Source organism: Suncus etruscus, chromosome X (assembly GCF_024139225.1).
Source record: "Suncus etruscus isolate mSunEtr1 chromosome X, mSunEtr1.pri.cur, whole genome shotgun sequence".
Lineage (NCBI taxonomy): Eukaryota > Metazoa > Chordata > Mammalia > Eulipotyphla > Soricidae > Suncus > Suncus etruscus.
The window spans coordinates 65,846,096-65,866,674 of record NC_064868.1 but is presented as its reverse complement, the minus strand read 5'-3'; the positions used below and the strand labels follow the sequence as shown (position 1 = coordinate 65,866,674).

At 41.7% G+C, this 20,579-nt stretch overlaps 1 protein-coding gene across 2 annotated transcripts in view; it reads left to right on the top strand.

Moving 5' to 3' along the window:
* Nucleotides 1-18,756, top strand: part of MAGT1 (magnesium transporter 1) — a 49,790-nt gene extending 31,034 nt beyond the window's left edge. The window contains exons 5-10 of one of the 2 annotated variants that reach the window (XM_049767326.1): nt 426-566; nt 1,945-2,034; nt 3,447-3,510; nt 6,534-6,608; nt 12,371-12,461; nt 18,596-18,756. In XM_049767326.1, the coding sequence (XP_049623283.1) occupies nt 426-566; nt 1,945-2,034; nt 3,447-3,510; nt 6,534-6,608; nt 12,371-12,461; nt 18,596-18,611 (477 nt within the window). In that variant the 3' untranslated portion in view covers nt 18,612-18,756. The remainder of the gene's footprint in view (nt 1-425; nt 567-1,944; nt 2,035-3,446; nt 3,511-6,533; nt 6,609-12,370; nt 12,462-18,595) is intronic. The other variant, XM_049767325.1, reaches the window with a different exon arrangement.
* The last annotated feature ends 1,823 nt before the right edge of the window (nt 18,757-20,579 follow it).

Below are 20,579 nucleotides of genomic sequence, written 5' to 3'. Positions count from 1 at the left end.
AGTATCTGCACTCAGGAATTACTCCTGGTGATGCTCAGGAACCACATGGGACACTGAGAATTGAATCTGGTTCATCCTTGTGCAAAGCAAGTACTCTGCCTTCTGTACTATTCAGATCCTATATTACTTTCCCATTTTGGGAGGAATCACACCCAGTAATTCCTGGCTCTGTGCTCAGGAACTACACCTTGCAGTGACTGGGGACCATAGGAATGCTGGAAATTGAACATGGGTTGGGCATATGCAAAGCAAGTACTGTACTGTCTCCATTATATTTTCATAATTTTGTAGAGTATTTTGATTAGGATGAAAAGAAATGTCATTTTTGTGAAATAACCATAATAACATTTATTTCATTTCAAATAATTTGTCTATATTAATGACTAGTTATAGTACTTACCATGTTTTTCTTTCCTTCCTATTAGATTAGAGTAATTAGGCCCCCAAATTATGCTGGTCCCCTTATGTTGGGATTGCTTTTGGCTGTTATTGGTGGACTTGTGTATCTGCGAAGAAGCAATATGGAATTTCTTTTTAATAAAACTGGATGGGCTTTTGCAGCTTTGGTGAGTGTATTTTCCAGAAGTTGTTAGAATAAAACTCCTTATATTGTATTATTTAGCTTTTTTTAAAGTTTTTGTTTTGGGGCCACTCTTGGTGATGCTGAGGAATTAATCCTGGATCTTTTTTTTTGTGTTTTTTTTGGGGGGGGTCACACCCGGCAGTGCTCAGGGGTTATTCCTGGCTCCATGCTCAGAAATTGCTCCTGGCAGGCACGGGGGACCATATGGGAAGCCGGGATTCGAACTGATGACCTTCTGCATGAAAGGCAAACGCCTTACCTCCATGCTATCTCTCCGGCCCAATCCTGGATCTTTACTCAGGAATTACTCATGGTTTTACTTGGGGAAACATATGGGATTGCCAACGATGGACCTTGGATCAGCTGCATGCAAGACAACTACCCTATTTGTACTATTTCTTTCTTTCTTTCTTCCTTCCTTCCTTCCTTCCTTCCTTCCTTCCTTCCTTCCTTCCTTCCTTATTCCTTCCTTCCTTCCTTCCTTCCTTCCTTCCTTTCCTTCCTTTCTTTCTTATATATTTGTTTTGAAAATATTTTTTGGTTTTGGGGTCACACCCAGCAGCACTCAGGGGTTACTCCTGGCTCTATGCTCAGAAATCACCCCTGGCAAGCACAGGAGACCATATGGAATGCCGGGATTCGAACCACCGTCCTTCTGCATGAAAGGCAAACACCTTACCTCCATGCTATCTCTCCGGCCCCTTTATTTTGAAATTTTATGATGAATTTGGGGTGGACAATTTCTCCCATTTTGTGGGTAGTCTTTGTATCTTAGTCACTATTTCCTTTGAAGTGCAGAAGCTTCTCAGTTTAATGTAGTCCCACTTTTTCTTTACTTCCACTTGCTTGCCCAGTGGTATTTCCTCACTGAAGATGTTTTTAGCTTGTGTCATGGAGTGTTCTTCCTATGTTTTCCTCTATGTAACTTATGATTTAAAACCTGATATCAAGGTCTTTATTTCAATTTTTTGTTTTGGGCCACATCTGGCGGCATTCAAGGGTTTCCTGGCTCTGCACTCAGAGTTGCTCCTGGGAGGCTCAGGGAATGGGATGCCAGAATCAAACACCAGTGCTATTGCTCTAAGCCTTTTCATCCATTTTGATTTGACTTTGTGCTTGGTGTTAAGAAGAGGTCTGAGCTCAGTTTTTCATATAGTTGACCAGTTTTCCCAGCACCCTTGTTGAAGAGGCTTTTTTGCTCCACTTTGTATTTCTTGCTCCTTTATCAAAATTAGTTGTTTGTAAATCTGTGCATCCATCTGATATTGCTGGTATACTTTAAAAATGTATGTTAATCTAGTAAAAAGATATGAACACCTTTATCATGTTATATGAATATTTCATTACTTTTTGTTTCCTAGTGTTTTGTGCTTGCAATGACATCTGGTCAGATGTGGAACCATATAAGAGGACCACCATATGCTCATAAGAATCCCCACACGGGGCATGTGGTAAGGAAAATTAAGGATTTCTTTCTATTGTATACCAAAGTTAACAATAATAATAATTATCTCGTGAGAGTAGGGCTAACAAATGAAGGAACTAGATTTAGTTGTGGTTTATTGTTCTCTGTATTAATGAACTTCAGTTCATGATGCTGTGCTCTTTTTTCCTTTTTTTTTGGGGGGGCTACACACAGTGATAGGACTTTGTACTAAGAAATTACTCCTCGTAGTGCTTGGTGGGCCATATAGGATGCTAGAAATCAAACCCAGGTTGGCCGCGTGCAAGGCATATGCCCTACCTGCCATGCTATCTCTTTAGCCCCTGATGCTACACTTGAAAAGTGAAAGGTTCCAGAGCCAGAGAGATAATACAGGGATTAAGGTGTGTTCCTTACATGTGATCAATGCAGGTTTAATCCCTGGCACCCGTTATAGCCCCCTGATGCCCCACCAGGAATGGTCCTTGAGCACTGAGCCCCGCACAAGTAAGCCATGAGCATAGTGGGATGTAGCCAAAAACTAAAAAATATGTGTGCATTTTGGGCTACACTTATTGATGTTCAAGCGTAACTTCTACCTCTGCACTGCTCTCTCACTCCTGGTGGTTCTTGAGATACATATGAGATATCTGGGATCGAAGAGGATTTAACCTGGATTGGATGTGTATAAGACAAGCAGTAGCCCTGCTTTACTATCTCTCCAGCTCACAAAAAATATCACAGGGTATTTGGACCTCACCTAGGCTATGCTCAAGGGTCACTCCTGGCTCTGTGTTCAGCAGTTACTCCTGGCTGTGCTCAGGAATCATATGGAATGCTGGCAATTGAACCAGGGTTGGTGTGAGGCAAGTACCCTACCAGCTATACTATCTCATTAGCCTCACCCACAAAATTCTTTTAGTGGAGCTAGAGTGGGTAAAGTGCTTGCTTAGCATGCAACTGAATTGGATTCAGTCCTTGGTACCCTTCATGGCCCCTAATATCACCAGGAGTAATACCTAAGCACAAAACCAGGAGTATGCCTTGAGCATTGCCAGGTTTCAGTCCCCTTTCCAAAAACAAAGTGGGGGATTCCTTCTATCATTTGGTAAGTCCTTTTGATTAAGTTGGCTGAAAATAAAAGCCAGTCTAGAATGAAATAGAATAATCAATCAAGTACTGTTTCTATGTTCTATGATAATATTAGAGTGTTAAACAAGAAAAACATTGTATTGATGGAGTGTATGTACATTATCATGTTACAGTCTTATGTTCTGAGAGGCATAGTTTTAATTGTAATCATTGTCTGATAAATGCTATAGACTTAATAAGATATACTGAATAAATTATACATTAAGTTTAAAAATAACCCATTTTAGGAATAAAATACCAAAATGTTATGTATACTTAAAGATTTAACTTTTTCTTTTTTCCCCCTAGAATTATATCCATGGAAGCAGCCAAGCCCAATTTGTTGCCGAAACACACATTGTTCTTCTGTTTAGTATCCTCCTTGTAATAAGTCCTTAACGTTGCGTTTTGTCTATTTTCTCTCATTTTCTACTGTTACTATAGCTTTTGGCTAAGTTATTAATGCAGGTGTCATAGTTTTTTTAAATCTTTTTTTTTTTTTTTTTTTTTTTTTAGTTTTTGGGCCACACCCATTTGACGCTCAGGGGTTACTCCTGGCTACGCGCTCAGAAATCACCCCTGGCTTGGGGGACCATATGGGACACCGGGGATCGAACCGTGGTCCATCCGCTTGCAAGGCAGACACCTAACCTGTAGCGCCACCTTCCCGGTCCCAGTTTTTTTAAATCTTATTGCTGACCTGGAGCAGTAGTGGGTACGGAGTTTGCCTTGCATACAAACAACCTAGGTTCAATCCCTGGCATTTCATATGGTCTTTAGAGTCTGCCAGGAGTAACCCTGAGTATCTCTGGATGTGGCCCAAAAATCAAAACAAATAAGAAAAGAAAAAATAGAAAATCTTATTGCTGTGTTCTCTGTCTTAGCCCAATCAGTAAAGAACATTAGAAATAAACCTGAATTCCCATAAAAACCTGGTTTATTGAAATATTGTATATCAAAGAAATCATAATAGAACTTATATAAGGAATGAAAAAGTTGCTATAAGAATTTAGGTAGAAGGATGGCGGACCTGAAGAGATAGCACAGCGGTGTTTGCCTTGCAAGCAGCCGATCCAGGACCAGAGGTGGTTGATTCGAATCCCGGTGTCCCATATGGTCCCTCGTGCCTGCCAGGAGCTATTTCTGAGCAGACAGCCAGGAGTAACCCCTGAGCACGGCCCAAAAACCAAAAAAAAAGGAGGATGGAGCTTTGGTGAAATGCAAATGAAGAAATATTTTGATAATCTTACAGTAGAGCTAGGCTAATTATGACGAGGTCAACCTCAGGTCTAAATTCTGAAGTTGACCCAGGTTATTTTTCCTGAAATTTCAAAATTTAAATAAAGATGGGGAGGCATTTGTCTTCAGAGTCTCTTTATTAGTTTTTATTTATTTTGGTTATTTTGGGCCACACCTGGCAATACTCAGGTCTTATTCCTGGCTCTACACTCAGGTATCACTCATGGAGGGGCTGGGAGACCAAATGGGGCACTAACTCTACTATCTCTTCATTCCCCTAGAATTTTATTTGAAGCTTTATACTTTGTATGTAAATTTAAACTACTTAGAAATTGTACTTGTAAATTAAGTGTTTAGTCAGTGTTCCTCAAACTATGGCCCGCGGGCCACATATTGTATTTGTATCTGTTTTGTTTCTTCATTGCAAAATAAGATATATGCAGTGTGCATAAGAATTCGTTCATAAATTTTGTTTTTACTATAGTCAGACCCTCCAATGGTCTGAGGGACAGTGAACTGGCCCCTGTTTAAAAAAGTTTGAGGACCCCTGGTAGATCCTTCTGGTGAGATTATAGTGCTTCTTTGTGGCCTGAGCAATTATATAGCTGCTTGAGAACTTGCATTGCCCAGAAGCAGAGCCTAGAGAAAGCCTTGCACACCACCAAATATGCTCAAACCCTCCCCAAATCCTCAGAAATGGAGGGGCCAGAACCGTACTACAGTGGGTAGGGCACTTGCCTTGTACATGACCCACCAGGGTTGTATTCCTGATATCCCAAAAGGTCCAGCATGACCAGGAGTAAATCCTAAGTGTAGAGCTAGGAATAACCCCTGAGTATTGCTGGTTTGACCCAAAAACAAACATAATAAAGGGACCCAGAATGATAGTACAGCATATAGGGCACTGGCCAACATGGCTTTGATCTCTGGCAGCCCATATGGTCCAGGAGTAGTTCCTAAGTGCATAGCTCTGTGTACCCCTCCAAGCCATGAAGATTAAATTAAATATATATTATAAAATTTGCTATGTGGGGGCCGGGCGGTGGCGCTGGAGGTAAGGTGCCTGCCTTACCTGCGCTAGCCTAGGAGACGGACCGCGGTTCGATCCCCCGGCGTCCCATATGGTCCCCCAAGCCAGGAGCGACTTCTGAGCGCATAGCCAGGAGTAACCCCTGAGCGTTACCGGGTGTGGCCCAAAAACCAAAAAAAAAAAAAAAAAAATTTGCTATGTGATTGACATGTTGACACAAGTGCTACAATTTCCGTTTATTACAATTCAAATCTGAGCCACCATGGTACTCTATAGTTTCAATGTGTTATTAACTTTAATGAGGTTCCAGATTTGCTTAACAATATTTGGGGTTTTTTGTTTGTTTTTTAGTTTTTTGGTACATACTCTGCATTCCACAGGGGTCACTCCTGGCTCTGTACTCAGGATTCACTCATGAGGGGGATGAGGGGGCCATATGAGTGCTAGGGATTGAACCCAGGTTGAGTGAATGCAAGGCAAGTACCTTATCTGCTGTGCTATCTCTCCAGCCTCCATATACTAAAGAACCTTTTTCTGTGTGTGTGGGGAGGTTGTTTGTTTTTTGGTTTTGGGGCCACACCCAGCAGTACTCAGGGGTCACTCCTGGCTCTGTGCTCAGAAATTGCTCCTGGCAGGCTCGGGGGACCATATGGGATGCCAGAATCGAACCAGGGTCCATTCTGGGGCTGGAGAGATAGCACAGCAGTAGGGTGTTTGCCTTGCATGCAGCCAACACAGGACGGACCCTGGTTTGATTCCCAGCATCCCATGTGACCCCCCACCCCCAGCCTGCCAGGAGCGATTTCTGAGCACGGAACCAGGAGTAACCCCCGAGTGCCACCAGATGTGACCCAAAAAACAAATATGTGTGTGTATGTATGTATGTATGTATTTTTTAAAAGCTGACCCAGGTATGATTCCCTTTGTCTTTTATGAACCCCTGAGCCCTGCCAGTAGTGATCCCTGAGCTTAGAGCCAGGAGAAGGCCCTGAGCATTGCTGAATTTGGCCCCAAAGCAAACAAAAATAGTTTAAGTCAATATATTTCAATTTTCTTCATTAAAGTCTCAGAATATTAAGGGTGGTATGTTTTTGTCTTTTTATTTCTCCTTAAACAATGTTTCTAAGATGGTGCGGTTACCTTTGGAATGGTGCTTTTATGTGAAGCTGCTACATCTGACATGGATATTGGAAAGAGAAAGAGTAAGTATTTATAGTATACCAAATTATATAATATGAAATACAATTCTGCCTTTAATATAGAAAGATGCCCGTTGATCAGTTTTACCCTTAGTTTATAGGTAATGTTCCTTTGATGCCAGTGGCGGCCTATAGGTGACTTATGTGAAGAGGGGAGGAGAGGTGGCATCCTCAAAGAGAATCTGCCACTGTCTCTGTCCATCTCTGTCACCCCAGAACAGCTGCCTTATCCTTGGATTATCACCTATTCCTCACAGAAAACAATCTCAGGAGAACAGTGTAGTAAAATGAGAAGAAGGGGCTGGAGAGATAGCATGGAGATAGGGTGTTTGTCTTGCATGCAGGGCGGTGGTTCAAATCCCGGCATCCCATATGGTCCCCTGAGTCTGCCAAGAGCGATTTCTGAGCATAGAGCTAGGAGTAACCCCTGAGCACTGCCGGGTGTGACCCCCCCCCCAAAATAAGGAGAGGAAGAAGGAGGATGAGGATAGGAGAGCGTGAGCGGGGGAGAGAGAGAGGGAGAAAGAGAAGACCCCAGGGACACACAGTGGATAAGGCATTTGCCTTGCACACTGCTGACCCGGGTTCAATCCCTGGCATCCCATATGGTCAACAAGCCTGCCAGGAGTAACTCCTGAACGCCACTGGGTATGGCCCAAAATCAAAAGAAATTTTATATAGCCATTGTAAAATTATAGTTATTCATGATTTGGGTTTTAGACATACAATATTTCAACATCAGTCTCTTTACTAGTGTCAACTTCCCTCCTCCAATATCTACCCACCCTTCACTTGCCTCCCACAAATCTGTTTATGAGAGGCTCTTTTTATATATGTGTGTATATATGTATATATACCTTTATGTAAAAGTGTATATATATATATGTATGTATGTATGTATATAAACTTTTGTGGTTCCAGAGCAATAGTGCCACAGGTAGGGTATTTGCTTTATATGCTGTTGATCAGGTTCAATCCCTGGTGTCTCCTTTTTTTTGGGGGGGTCACACCCGGCAGCACTCAGGGGCTACTCCTGGCTCTACATTCAGAAATTGCCCCTGACAGGCTTGGGGGACCATATGGGATGCTAGGATTCGAACCACCGTCCTTCTGCATGAAAGGCAAATGCCTTACCTCCATGCTATCTCTCAGGCCCCAACAACCCAGCTTTTTTAAGGTTGTTGGATTCTTTTTTTTTTTTTTTTTTGGTTTTTGGTTTTTGGGCCACACCCGGCGGTGCTCAGGGGTTACTCCTGGCTATCTGCTCAGAAATAGCTCCTGGCAGGCACGGGGGACCATATGGGATGCCAGGATTTGAACCAACAACCTTAGGTCCTGGGTTAGCTGCTTGCAAGGCAAATACCGCTGTGCTGTCTCTCCGGCCCTGGATTCAGTTTTCTAATTCATTTTTCCGCTCTTTGTCTCTTAACTGGTATACTTAGTCCATTGATATTGAGAGATAATTGTCATGGGATTTTGTGTCATCTTTTTGTAAGAATTCCTTGTGTTTGTTGGGTCTGCCTTGCCATAAAATAGACCCTTTAGTTCTTTTTTTTTTTTTTTTTTGGTTTTTGGGCCACACCGGGAATCTAACCAACCACCTTTGGTCCTGGATCGGCTGCTTGCAAGGCAAACGCCGCTGTGCTATCTCTCGGGGCCCCTTTAGTTCTTTTAAGGTTGGTTTTGATTCTTTTGTTTTGTTTTGGGGTCACACCCAGTGATGCTCAGGGGTTACTCCTAGCTATGCGCTCAGATATTGCTCCCAGCTTGGGGGACCAAATGGGAAACCAGGGATCAATCCCAGTTCCATCCTGGGTCAGCCACATGCAAGGCAAATGCCCTACCAATTGGCTATTGCTCAGGCCCATGGTTTTGATTCTGTAGTTTCTGAGCTGTTGTTTATCCATGAAGCTCTTTATCCTTCCTTCACACCTAAATGGGAAGTATTCACATAATGTCTAAGTGAAGTACTCTTGGTGAGGCATTCATTTTTTTGAGGTTTTTTGTTTGTTTTTTGGTTTTGGGGTCACATCAGCAATGCTCAGGGATTACTCTTGGCTCTGCATTTAGAAATCGCTCCTGGCAGGCATGAGGGACCATATGGGATGCTGGGATTCGAACCACTGTCCATCTTGGATCGGCTGCATGCAAGGCAAATGCCCTACCACTGTACTATGTCTCCGGCCCATGTTGAGGTGTTTTTTTTTCCACTGTATTCTACCATTGCCTTTTGGACTTAAGGGTTGCATATGATAAATGTGCTATAAATTTTAAAGATGCGTCTTTGATGTAATTTTCTATTTTGATCATGCTTCTTTCAGTATTCTTTTGGTCTTTTGGAGGGCAGGTTGGGTCACACCTGGCAACGCTCTGGGGTTACTCCTGGCTTTGCACTCAGAAATCGTTCCTGGCAGGCACAGGGGACGATATATGATGCCAGGATTCAGACCATCGTCTGTCCTAAATCTGCTGTATGCAAGGCAACTGCCCTACCGCTGTGCTATCTCTCCAGCCTCTGCTTTCAATATTCAATCTCTCTTTAGTTTTCATCATTATGATTAAGATGTGCCTTCGGGTGCTTTTATTTGGGTCTCTTTTTTTTTTGTTGTTGTTGTTGTTGTTTTTTGTTTTGGGGCCACACCTGGCGGTGCTCAGGGGTTACTCCTGGCTGTCTGCTCAGAAATAGCTCCTGGCAGGCAGGGGGGACCATATGGGACACTGGGATTCAAACCAACCACCCTTGGTCCTGGATCGGCTGCTTGCAAGGTAAACACCGCTGTGCTATCTCTCCGGGCCCTATTTGGGTCTCTTTTTTTTTTTTTTTTTTTGGTTTTTGGGCCACACCCTGTGACGCTCAGGGGTTACACCTGGCTATGCGCTCAGAAGTTGCTCCTGGCTTCTTGGGGGACCATATGGGACGCCGGGGGATCGAACCTCGGTCCGTCCTAGGCTAGCGCAGGCAAGGCAGGCACCTTACCTCCAGCGCCACCGCCCGGCCCCTATTTGGGTCTCTTTTAACTGGTACTCTTTGGACATTCAGGATTGTTTGCCTGCAGTCTTCATCTTTGGGAACTTAGCAATGATGTTCTTTCCTGTTTATTCTTCATGGGGTTTTCTTCCCAAGACTCTGAGACTCCAATAATTCTTGTGTTGTTTCTAAGTGAGGATTATTTACATCTCCTGTTTGTTTATTTAATGTTTTGTTGTATGGAGGTGTTATACAATTCATTTTTCAGTCATTATTTCTGTCCTCATCAGCTATTACTCTGCTGGTGAGGATTTACAGTAAATTTTTTATTTTGCCTACCAAGTTTTTAAGTTTTCTCTTTTATTTTTTTTAAGTTTCCTCATTTCTACTCTCTTGAGTCATACTTGCTTTCTGTTTGTATATAGTTTGAGTTCTTTGAATATTCTCAATGTTTCTTTTCTAGAGTTCTTATCAGGGAGGTTTTTTCGGTGGCTGGTACTTGTTGGGCCTTAAGAACTACCATCAAAATTATCTACCATCTTTATTCTCTAAGAATGATCAGGTCTTGTGTTATTTCCCCATTGTGACCTTTGCAATGTAGTGGTGTTTTTATGTTTGTGCAGGAGCTTAGTGACTAGAAGAAATGCACAACTGAGGCCGACTCTGCTCACTTCACAGTGACTGAGGTGCAGTGGGCCTGCCTCTTTAGTGTTGCGGGTGGGGCTCTGTTCACCTCATTGCAAGTGGTGCAACTTGCTGGTCCCTTTTTTTTTGTGTTGCAAGCCGCCTTCCTGGCTTATCTCCAGGTGAGTGCTGGGACGCAGTGGTCCAGCCTCTTCTGCATTGCTGGCCGGGCTCTTCTCACCTCGCTGTGAGGTCCTGCTTTTTCCGTGTCTGCTCAGACCTCTGCTCACCATGCAATGATGCTGCCATGTTCCCACCTCTTTTGTGTGGTGATCCGGGCTTCCGGCTCCCCCTCGTGGTGAGTGCTGGGTGTACTGGTTCCGCCTCTTCCGCATCCGTGTTTGGGTTCTGCTCACCAAGCAGTGATCTCGCTGGCTGGTCCTGTCTTTTCCGTGTTGGGCTGCAGAGTATTTTCTTTCATGTGCCTTTTGGCCACTTGTATTTCTACTTGGAGGAAGACTGTTCATCTTTTCCCTTCTTTGATGGGGTTAGATGTTTTTCTTGTAAAGTTCTTACCCCATCAAAGAAGGGAAAAGATGAACAGTCTTCCTCTACGTAGAAATACCATGAGAGGGGCCCGGAGAGATAGCACAGCGGTGTTTGCCTTGCAAGCAGCCGATCCAGGACCAAAGGTGGTTAGTTCGAATCCCGGTGACCCATATGGTCCCCCGTTCCTGCTAGGAGCTATTTCTGAGCAGATAGCCAGGAGTAACCCCTAAGCAACTCTGGGTGTGGCCAAAAAAAAAATACCATGAGAGAAAAAAAAGCAAATACCACAAGAGTATTAGAAATACTATTAGAAATACCACAAGCCGGGCTTCCGGCTCACCACACAAAGAGGTAAATAATTTTCTAGTGTCATGAGGAATTCTACCTACAGTTTTTCTCTATGAACCTTATAGATTCTATTTTTAATATTTATATTTTAGCCACTATGTGAAAATCCAAAATGGAAAAAGAATGCCCCTGATTTCAATAAAACTTAAAGTTATCTTTAGTGCAGTGCAGCTAGAGCAGCATTTCTCAACTAAGGACCAAAGGAGCTACAGGTAAAATTTGAGTAAATGGAAGCCAAAGAACTAATCTAAGGGATCATAGAAAGGAAACAAGGTCAGAAAGGGGCCACAGTTGAAAAAAAATTGAAAATACTACTTTGGAGAATCCATTGCTATAACACACAAACTTTACCACCTAATTTATTTCTGTTTCCCTAGCCAATCTATGTCAGGATTCAAAGTGGTATCAACATAGGAATCCATTTTTGCTGCTCGTGCTGTTGTTTTAGTTTTTTGCTTATATCCTATGATTCTCATGGGTTACTTCTGGCTCTGCACTCAGGAATTAGTCCTGGCTGTACTCAGGGAACCATATGAGATATCTGGAATTGAACTAGAGTCAAGTCTGTGTAAGGCAAGCATGTTACCTGTTGTACTCTCTCTATCCAGCCACAAGGAATCTATTTTTGGTATCATTATCTGGAACTGAGGTAAAACTACCAGGAATGAAGGTCTCCCCTTATTGTTTAGATTGAGAAATCCATGTCATAGAAATTCTTCATATAGCCCTATTCATGAATAAAGCAAATACTTATCAATCTTATAATTCTTCTGTTTTTAAAATTGTCATGTTTACAGTGACTATTTTAGGGATATGACTTCATGAATCTTTAAAGTATGTTACCACTTTCAAGAATTTAAAAGAAGTTTTAATAAGTGAACACTAACACTTTGTAGATTTTAAAAGAATACATTATTCATTAAGTTGAACGGCAAATGCGTATAAATTGAGGTACTTTTGTATTGTGATAGAGGACATTGTTTTCCTGCTTTTAAATTACTGGTGAAGGGGAGAGGGAGGGGGGAAAATTACTGTTGATGTTGTTGGCTATAATGGAATAAGTTAAAGGGGAAGGCAGAATTCAGAAAATAAAAGAATGGAATTGAAATTTGTTGAAAATTTGAGATTTGCCTTAAAAGTATAGCCTTGTGATACTGTGGTTTATAGGGCTTTGGGGTCTGCATAAATAAAAAAAAAGTATAGCCTTGCTTTTGATTTTTTGGAAGTATATTATGCTTACTTTGTTAATTTTTTTCTCCTTTTGATTTATCATTAGTAATGTGTGTAGCTGGTATTGGACTTGTTGTACTATTCTTCAGTTGGATGCTATCTATTTTTAGATCTAAATATCATGGATATCCATACAGGTAAGGTTCTTACTTGATTACATTTGAATTATTTTTCCACAAAAAGTCATGTTTAATGCTCTCCAGAAAGTTGACCATATAAGAAGTTTCATACTTCTGTGATCCTTTTAAAGAAATGTTATTGGTATTTTATACTGTTAATGTAAGGAATAAAAATGATGAAAGCTAGAATGATAATAGGGAGGATGCTTGCTTTGCACATGGCCAACCTGGGTTTGATTTCTGGCATGCCATATAGACCCCCCGAGCCCTGCCAGGAGTGATCCGTGAGTGCAGAACCAGGAGTTATTTCTGAGCACTACTAGTAATGCAGGTCTGATGATTTGGTGGTGGATACCATCAGGACCATCCTGGTTGTACTTGGTGGCCACCAAGATTATACTTGATGGTGCTGGAGGGTGGGTTTGCTAAGGGAATCATGTGGTGTTAGAGATCAAACTCAGTTTTACACATGCAAACATGCACAGGATATCAAGTGATATCCTGGACCCAAACTTCTCTTTGTTTTGTTTTGGGGTTATATGCAGCAGTGCATGTAAATGTAGACCCAGTGATCCTATTGAATTATTTCTTTAGTCCCTTATTCTTTGTTTAACACCCCCCAGCCACCCCCCAGCCCCTTATTCTTTTCTTAATTTTTTTCTGGTTTGGGGCTGGAGTAGGACGCTTGTCTTGCATGTGACAATCTCGGATTTGACCCCTGGCACCCTGAACTTGAGGAAAAAAGAAAAGAAAAGTATTTTTATTTTTGGTTTCTGGACCACACCCAGTGATGCTCAAGGGCTCTGCATCCTGGGCCTGCATTCAGGAATTTCAACCTGCTCTACTATTGCTTTGGCCTATAGCCCATTCTTAATACATTTTTAATAGATGATTTTGAACGTTTTCTTTGTTTTGGAGTCACACCCAGCTGTGCTTAGGGCTTAAGCCTGGGTCAATCCTGGCAGGATTCAGGGGGCCATATGTGTTGCTGGGGAATCAAATCCAAGTTGTCTCTGTAAGGCAAGTACCTTACCTACTGTATTGTCATTCTGACCTCTGAACACCTCCTTAATAGATTCATTATGTGACATTACTGGATACTGAATTAAGGAACAGGATAATAGACTAATCTCCCAACAATATACTTTTATTCTTTGGTATATTTGCTGTTGTTCTAGGCCACACCAAAATATATTCAGGGCTTTTTTCTCTGTTTTAGTCTTCTGTCTTCTGTCTCTGTGTTCAGGGATTGCCCCTGATGATTTTTCAGAGGACTATATGTAGTGCTGGGAATTCAACCCAGGTCAACTTCATGCAAAACACGTTTCTAAACTGCTATAGTACTATCTCTCCGGCCCCTTTTTATCTGTATTTTGTGGGGATTTCCAAATGGTGTCCAGTGAACTTGGAAGCCACTTCTTGTGATATTGTGCCAACCAGACTGCTGGTTCATTGCTAGGATCCAAGAGTGTGGTACCTAGGGCCAGAGAGATAGTATGCAAGTAAGGTACTTGCCTTACCTCAGCACCTTTGGCATACCATATGGTTCTCCCAGGCACTGCCAGGTATGGCTGAAAAACCAAAAGTGAAAATAAAAAGTTAAAAAACATGTGGTGCCAAGGGGCTTGAGGGTGATGTTCCACAGCCCATGTAGATCTGATCTGGGTCTGGTGACTGCTAGATATGTGTGCTAATCCCTGTAGTATCTTCTTGGTACCTATATGTATATTTTGGGGATGTAGCCACCCAGCAGTACTCAGGTTTTGTGCTCAGGAGTAACTTCCTGGCATTACTCAGGTTGTGTTGGTGCCACAGAGTGAACAGAAGTTGACTATATGCAAACCAAATGCTTGCCTCATATACTATACATATACATATACATATACTATCTCTCTAGCCCCCACATATAGATATATGTATCTATATTTTTTATTGTTTGGGGAATAACCAGCGATGCTCGGGCTACTTCTGGCTGTGCTCTCAGGAATTATTCCTGGTGATGGGTACTTCCGGGACCATAGTAGATGCTGGGAATCAAACCCAGGTTTGTTGTGTTCAAGGAAAACTGCTTGGATGGTTTACAATTGAGTTTCAAACTTTTTTTTGGTTTTGGGGCCAAACCTGAAAGTACTCAGGGGTTACTCCTGGCTCTGCATTCAAGAATCACTCCTGGAGGGGCCGGGCGGTGGCGCTAAAGGTAAGGTGCCTGCCTTGCCAGCGCTAGCCTTGGACGGACCGCGGTTCGATCCCCCGGTGTCCCATATGGTCCCCCAAGCCAGGAGCAACTTCTGAGCACATAGCCAGGAGTAACCCCTGAGCGTTACCGGGTGTGGCCCAAAAATCAAAAAAAAAAAAAAAAAGAATCACTCCTGGCGGGCTTAAAGGACATTTAGGATGCTGGGGATGGAATCCCAGTTGTCCACATGCAAAGCAAACACCTATCTGCTCTGTTTATCACTCCAGCCCAGAATTTGAAACTTTTCTTAGTTTTTTGTTTTGTTTTGTTTTGTTTTGTTTTGGTATTTGGGCCACACCCAGCGGTGCTCAGGGGTTACTCCTGGCTGTCTGCTCAGAAATAGCTCCTGGCAGGCACAGGGGACCATATGGACACGAGGATTCGAACCAACCACCTTTGGTCCTGGATCGACTGCTTGCAAGGCAAACGCCGCTGTGCTATCTCTCCAGGCCCAGAATTTGAAACTTTTAAAGGTCTTCTTTTTGATATTCTTTGCTTGGCCTTTGTTCCTACAGGAGCTTCTCTCCATGGGTGATCCAACTAGTAATAGATAACTACTTATTTTGTTTATTGGATAATGTATACAAATACTTATTATGTTACAAAGCTGAAATGCATATAATATGTCAGTTATACCCCCATTTTAAAAAATAACATTATTGGGCTGGAAGGCAGAATGCTTTGCATGCAGCTTATTTGAGTTCATTCTCCAACACCCCATTGATTCCCCTTGAGCCCCATCAGAAATGGTGCCAGAGTACAGAACCAGGATTAACCCCTGAGCACTGCTGGATGTGGCCAAAAAATGCCATTTGAAGCACGATTTAGTGCTAGAGATACTACATTTTTGTTTTGTTTTGGGGTGACACCAGGTGATGCTCAGCAGTAATTCCTATCTATTCCCTTAGGAATACTGGTGGTGCTTGGTTGACCATAGGCAATGCTGGGAATAGAACCTGGCTTGGCCCATACAAGGCAAACATCTTAACTGTTGTACTATTTTCCAGCTCTTGGGGGACTAAAATCTTAAAATAATCTGGGCAGGGCAGACAGATATCTCGACTGAGCATAAATTTTGCATGTGGGAGGCCTGGCTTTGATCTTCAGCATCACATGGTCCTTTGAGCACCACCAGGAGAAAACTCTCTAATCTTTGACCCAAGCACTGCCAGGTGTGACTCAGAAACAAAATCAAAATTGTTTACTTAAAGCAGGATATATAAAATAGAGGAAACGGGGGCCGGGCGGTGGCGCTAAAGGTAAGGTGCCTGCCTTGCCTGTGCTAGCCTTGGACGGACCGTGGTTCGATCCCCCGGTGTCCCATATGGTCCCCCAAGCCAGGAGCAACTTCTGAGCACATAGCCAGGAGTAACCCCTGAGCATTACCGGGTGTGGCCCAAAAACCAAAAACCAAAAAAAAAATAAAATAAAATAAAATAAAATAGAGGAAACATTTTGTTTAATTGAAGTTTTTTAATATTTTTCTCTTTTCTATGGTAATTTGAAATTTCCTAAAGACATTCAGTACAAGTAATTCTTCTAAGAGTCAGAGGAACAATTATCATGCTGTTTTATTTCTTTTGCTAAGAGTAATTGCTTAGCTGAGATCTATATTTCAAAATTGTATGTCTTTTTCCTGTTTTGATTTTTGTCCATATCTGGCAGTAGTCAGGCTTACTCCTGTGGGGACTTGGGGGATCATATGGGTGTGACAGGGACTCAATCCAGACCAGCCATGTGCAGGGCAAGTGGCTTAACCTATTGTACCATTACTCTGGACCCAAAATTTAGTTTTGTTTTGTTTTGGGTCACACCCAAAAGGAAGAGATTGCTCCTGACTTTTCACTCAGAGGTCATTCTGGCAGGACCACATTGCAAGGCTACCTGCTGTAGGCAGGCAACCCTATCTGCTATACTATCATTATTCCAGCCCATAGATGCACATATTTTGCTGAGAGGGATTCTCCAGGTTTCCACACATAGGAACCATATGTCCCCTGACCACTGTACCATATCTCCAGCCTTCATGTTATTTACCTATTTTGGGTTTGGGGGTTTTTTGGTTGCTGTTTTTGTTTTTGGACCACACTAGCTATGCTCAGGATTATTTTATTTGTAGTGAGACAGGGCTTTGTGTTTTACTGAAATTTGTCCCTGACTGAAGACGCCATGCAGAGTGTGCTTATATGAATTACAACTTCACCATACCACAGTGGTCCTGTAGTGTCTGGAAACAAGCATAGAAGTGCATGTAAGAGTTAGACTTTAGGGGATAAAAAGATATTACTGAGGGTAGGATATTTGCCTTGGATGTAGCCTACCTAGATTTGATTCCTGGTATTCCCTACAGTCCCTCAAATACTGCCAGGAGTAATCCCTGTGCACAGCTAGATGTGCCCACCCCCAAAAGATCGAAACTTATTATTTGAGTGGGAGGTGGTTTGGGTCCCCCGCCCAAATAATTGCTCAAAACTTACTTCTGCCTCTGCACTCAAAAATCACACCTGCCTGGTCTCAGGAACCATACGTAGTGTCAGGGATCAAACCCAGGTCAGCAGTGCCTGTACCTTCCTCTTCCTCTTCCTCTTCTTCCTTCTCCTCCTCCTCTTCTTCTTCTTCTTCTTCTTCTTCTTCTTCTTCTTCTTCTTCTTCTTCTTCTTCTTCTTCTTCTTCTTCTTCTTCTTCTTCTTCTTCCTTCTTCTTCTCTTCCTCCTCCTCCTCCTCCTCCTCCTCCACCTTTCCTCCTCCTCCTCCTTTTTTTTGGCTTTTGGGCCACACTTGGCAGTGCACAAGGGTTACTCCTGTCTCTGCACTCAGAAGTCATTCCTGGCAGGCTTTGGGGACCATATGGGATGCTGGGAATCGAACTGGGGGTTCATCCAGTGCTGGCCACATGCAAGGCAAACGTTCTACCATTGTGCTATTTTCTAGCCCTCCTCCTGTTTTTCAATATAAATTTCCTTCACTCCTGGCTTTTCTTTATTTTTTTTACAAGTTATGTAGGAAATTTGTATGATGACCTTATTGAAACATTTAAAAATTATTCAAGTTTGGTTTTAGAGCACAAGTACAGTGGGTAGGGCACTTATATTGCACATGGCCAACCCGGGTTCAATCCCTAGTGCCGTATATGGTCCCCTGATTACTGCTAAGAGTGATCCCTAAGCGCAAAGCCAGATATAAACCTTGATTACAGCTAGTTGTGCTCCCCCCAGAACAAAACATAAAAGATTCCACTTTTACACTGGAGAGATTATACAAGGAGTTAAGGCCCTTGACTTGCTGTACAGGACTGACCATGATCTAATCTCCAGCTCTACATGTTTCCCCAAGCACCTCTGAAAGCAACCCCCAAGTACAGGAGTAACTCCAGAATATTACTGGGTGTGGCCGAACTATCCTCATAAGAAATTCCATTTTGGGCAGTGGATTGAGCCAATGATCATCATGCTGGAGGTTCTGATTTGACCCTGGCCACCACACTATTCTCTTAGCACCACTGGGTGTGGCCCCAAAATATCAACAGAGTTAAAATGATTCCATTCCTGGGCCCAGAAAGATAGCATGGAGGCAGGCCATTTGCCTTGCATGCAGAAGGAGGGTGGTTTGAATCCTGGCATTCCATATGGTCCCTCGAGCCTGCCAGGAGCGATTTCTGAGCATAGAGCCAGGAGTAATGCCTGAGCGTGAACCCCCTGCCCCAAAAAGATTCCATTCCTACAATATAAACTGTTAGTATTTTTAATGCTTAGTTTTTTTTCTGTATGTCATTATTTTGTGCATGACAATGACACTTTTTCACTTAACATTTAGTGGAAGTATATACAACATAAATTTAAATATAATATTTTAATGATACTACGTGTTAAAATAAAGTAATGTTCTTGTTGGGACTAACTACTTTTTTATTTTTCAGCTTTCTGATGAGTTAAAGGGATGCCAGTGATAGCTAGATGCTGGAATGATATAAATTGAAAAATGAGAACCACGTGTGTTTTTGAAAAGAAGAATACAAGTTGTGTGTTTTGTATTACCTCTTTTTTGCAAGTGATTTAAATAATTGGTCATTTAACCAAAGATGTGTAGTGCCTTAACATGTCAAACTCCTGAATATTTGAATACCATTCTCCTAACCCTTTCTTCACAGAAAATTTCATGGAATCACTCAGTTTAGTAGAATAAAGCATATTCTAAAAAATTAAAAAGCTATTCCTTTTCATTAAATCAATGTCCAGGACTGCTTTAGTTAACTTTTGGTCATCTCATTTTATTTTCTATTATTCAAAAGTAGGGGGAATAGTCCTGACCAGGTGTGCTTGCATGTACCTGTTACAAATAACTACATTTCAGATCTATTATTAGCTTTTCCATCTTTTCGTGGATGTATGTATATTTTTGCATATATTTCCTTTTGTGTAAAGAAATCATATGCTGTATGGTTTTCTGAAAATAGCACACCACAATTCAGTGTATATGTCAATCATGCAGGAAAAAATTAGCCAGTCCTCCTATTCCTTCTTAATCTTCCTCTCTGTGCTTCCCACTGAATTACAGTGTTTTTTGGTAGCTGTGAAAGTTGAAAAGTATATCTAAATACTGGAATATGATTTTTTGCATGAATGTGTTATTGACTAGCCTATGTTGAAAAGATTTTGGGTTCACTCACCCTTGTTATTTTAAGGTGGTTGTGTCTTTAAAAATATGTAGTCTGTGGGGCCAGAGCACAGCCGATAAGGCATTTGCTTTGCATGAGGCCAACCCAGGTTCAATCCCTGGCATCCCATATAGTTCCTCAAGCCTGCCAAAAAAATTTCTGAGTGCAGAGCTAGAAGTAACCCCTGAGTGCCCCTGGAGGTGGCCCCCAAAAATGTAGTCTAAAAGCCAATATAATTTTAAAATGGCCTAAAATGGTTCTGCAGGTTAGAAATTGTCATGTTTTTGTACCCAAGATGAAAAACTAGTCTCATTCAGTTAATTTCTGTATTAGAATTATAACATATTTCATTTCCTCTTAATATTGAGGAAAAGGGCTTCTCTATATTGACAAAATAAAAGCAAGTAAAAAATGTAATACTGAGTTGTCACCTGTGAGGAAAAAGTAAATGTTTCTTGAAAGCTGGTTTGTTTTTGCTGTTATTTTCGCCTTTATTTTCTCCTTTTAAGTTTAGAATCAGCAAAGTAAACGTTTTGAAGAGGTTTTGAATTTTGTCTTTTTTCTGCCAGTGTAACTAATTTTATGTGCTAACTAAATGTTTGTGAACAATGAAAGTTAATGGTTACCATTAATTTTAGCTATAACCTATCCAATAGTTACAGAGTAATCTAAAATTGACAATATTATAGAAATAAGAGTATTATGCTTGTGAAAAAATTAAAAATAGAATTATTACAAATATTAAAATTACAAATAAAATATTTTTATTACCTGTTCTTTTTGTTTTGTTTTTGCTTGTTTTGGTTTTGGGGCCACACATGGCAATGATCTGTGTTAACTCCTGGCTCTGCACTCACTAATTACTCCTGGAGGGCTCAGGGACACCAGAGATAAAACACAAGTCAGCTGCATATAAGGAAAGCACCCTATCTACCTTGCCATTTCTTATTATGTAATAGCTTCCATTGATATAAAAGTCTTATATGTTTGTAGGGAAAATATGGTATATAATTGCCTAAAATGTCTTTGGGGTTTTGTTGGCCAAGTAAATTTGGTTTATAGGGAATTATAGATGATTTTTTCTTTGATTTTTGGGTCACACCCAGCAGCGCTCAGGGGTTACTCCTGGTTCTATGCTTAGAAATTGTTCCTGGCAGGGTCCGGAGAGATAACACAGCAGCATTTGCCTTGCAAGCAGCCGATCAGGACCAAAGGTGGTTGGTTCGAATCCCGGTGTCCTATATGG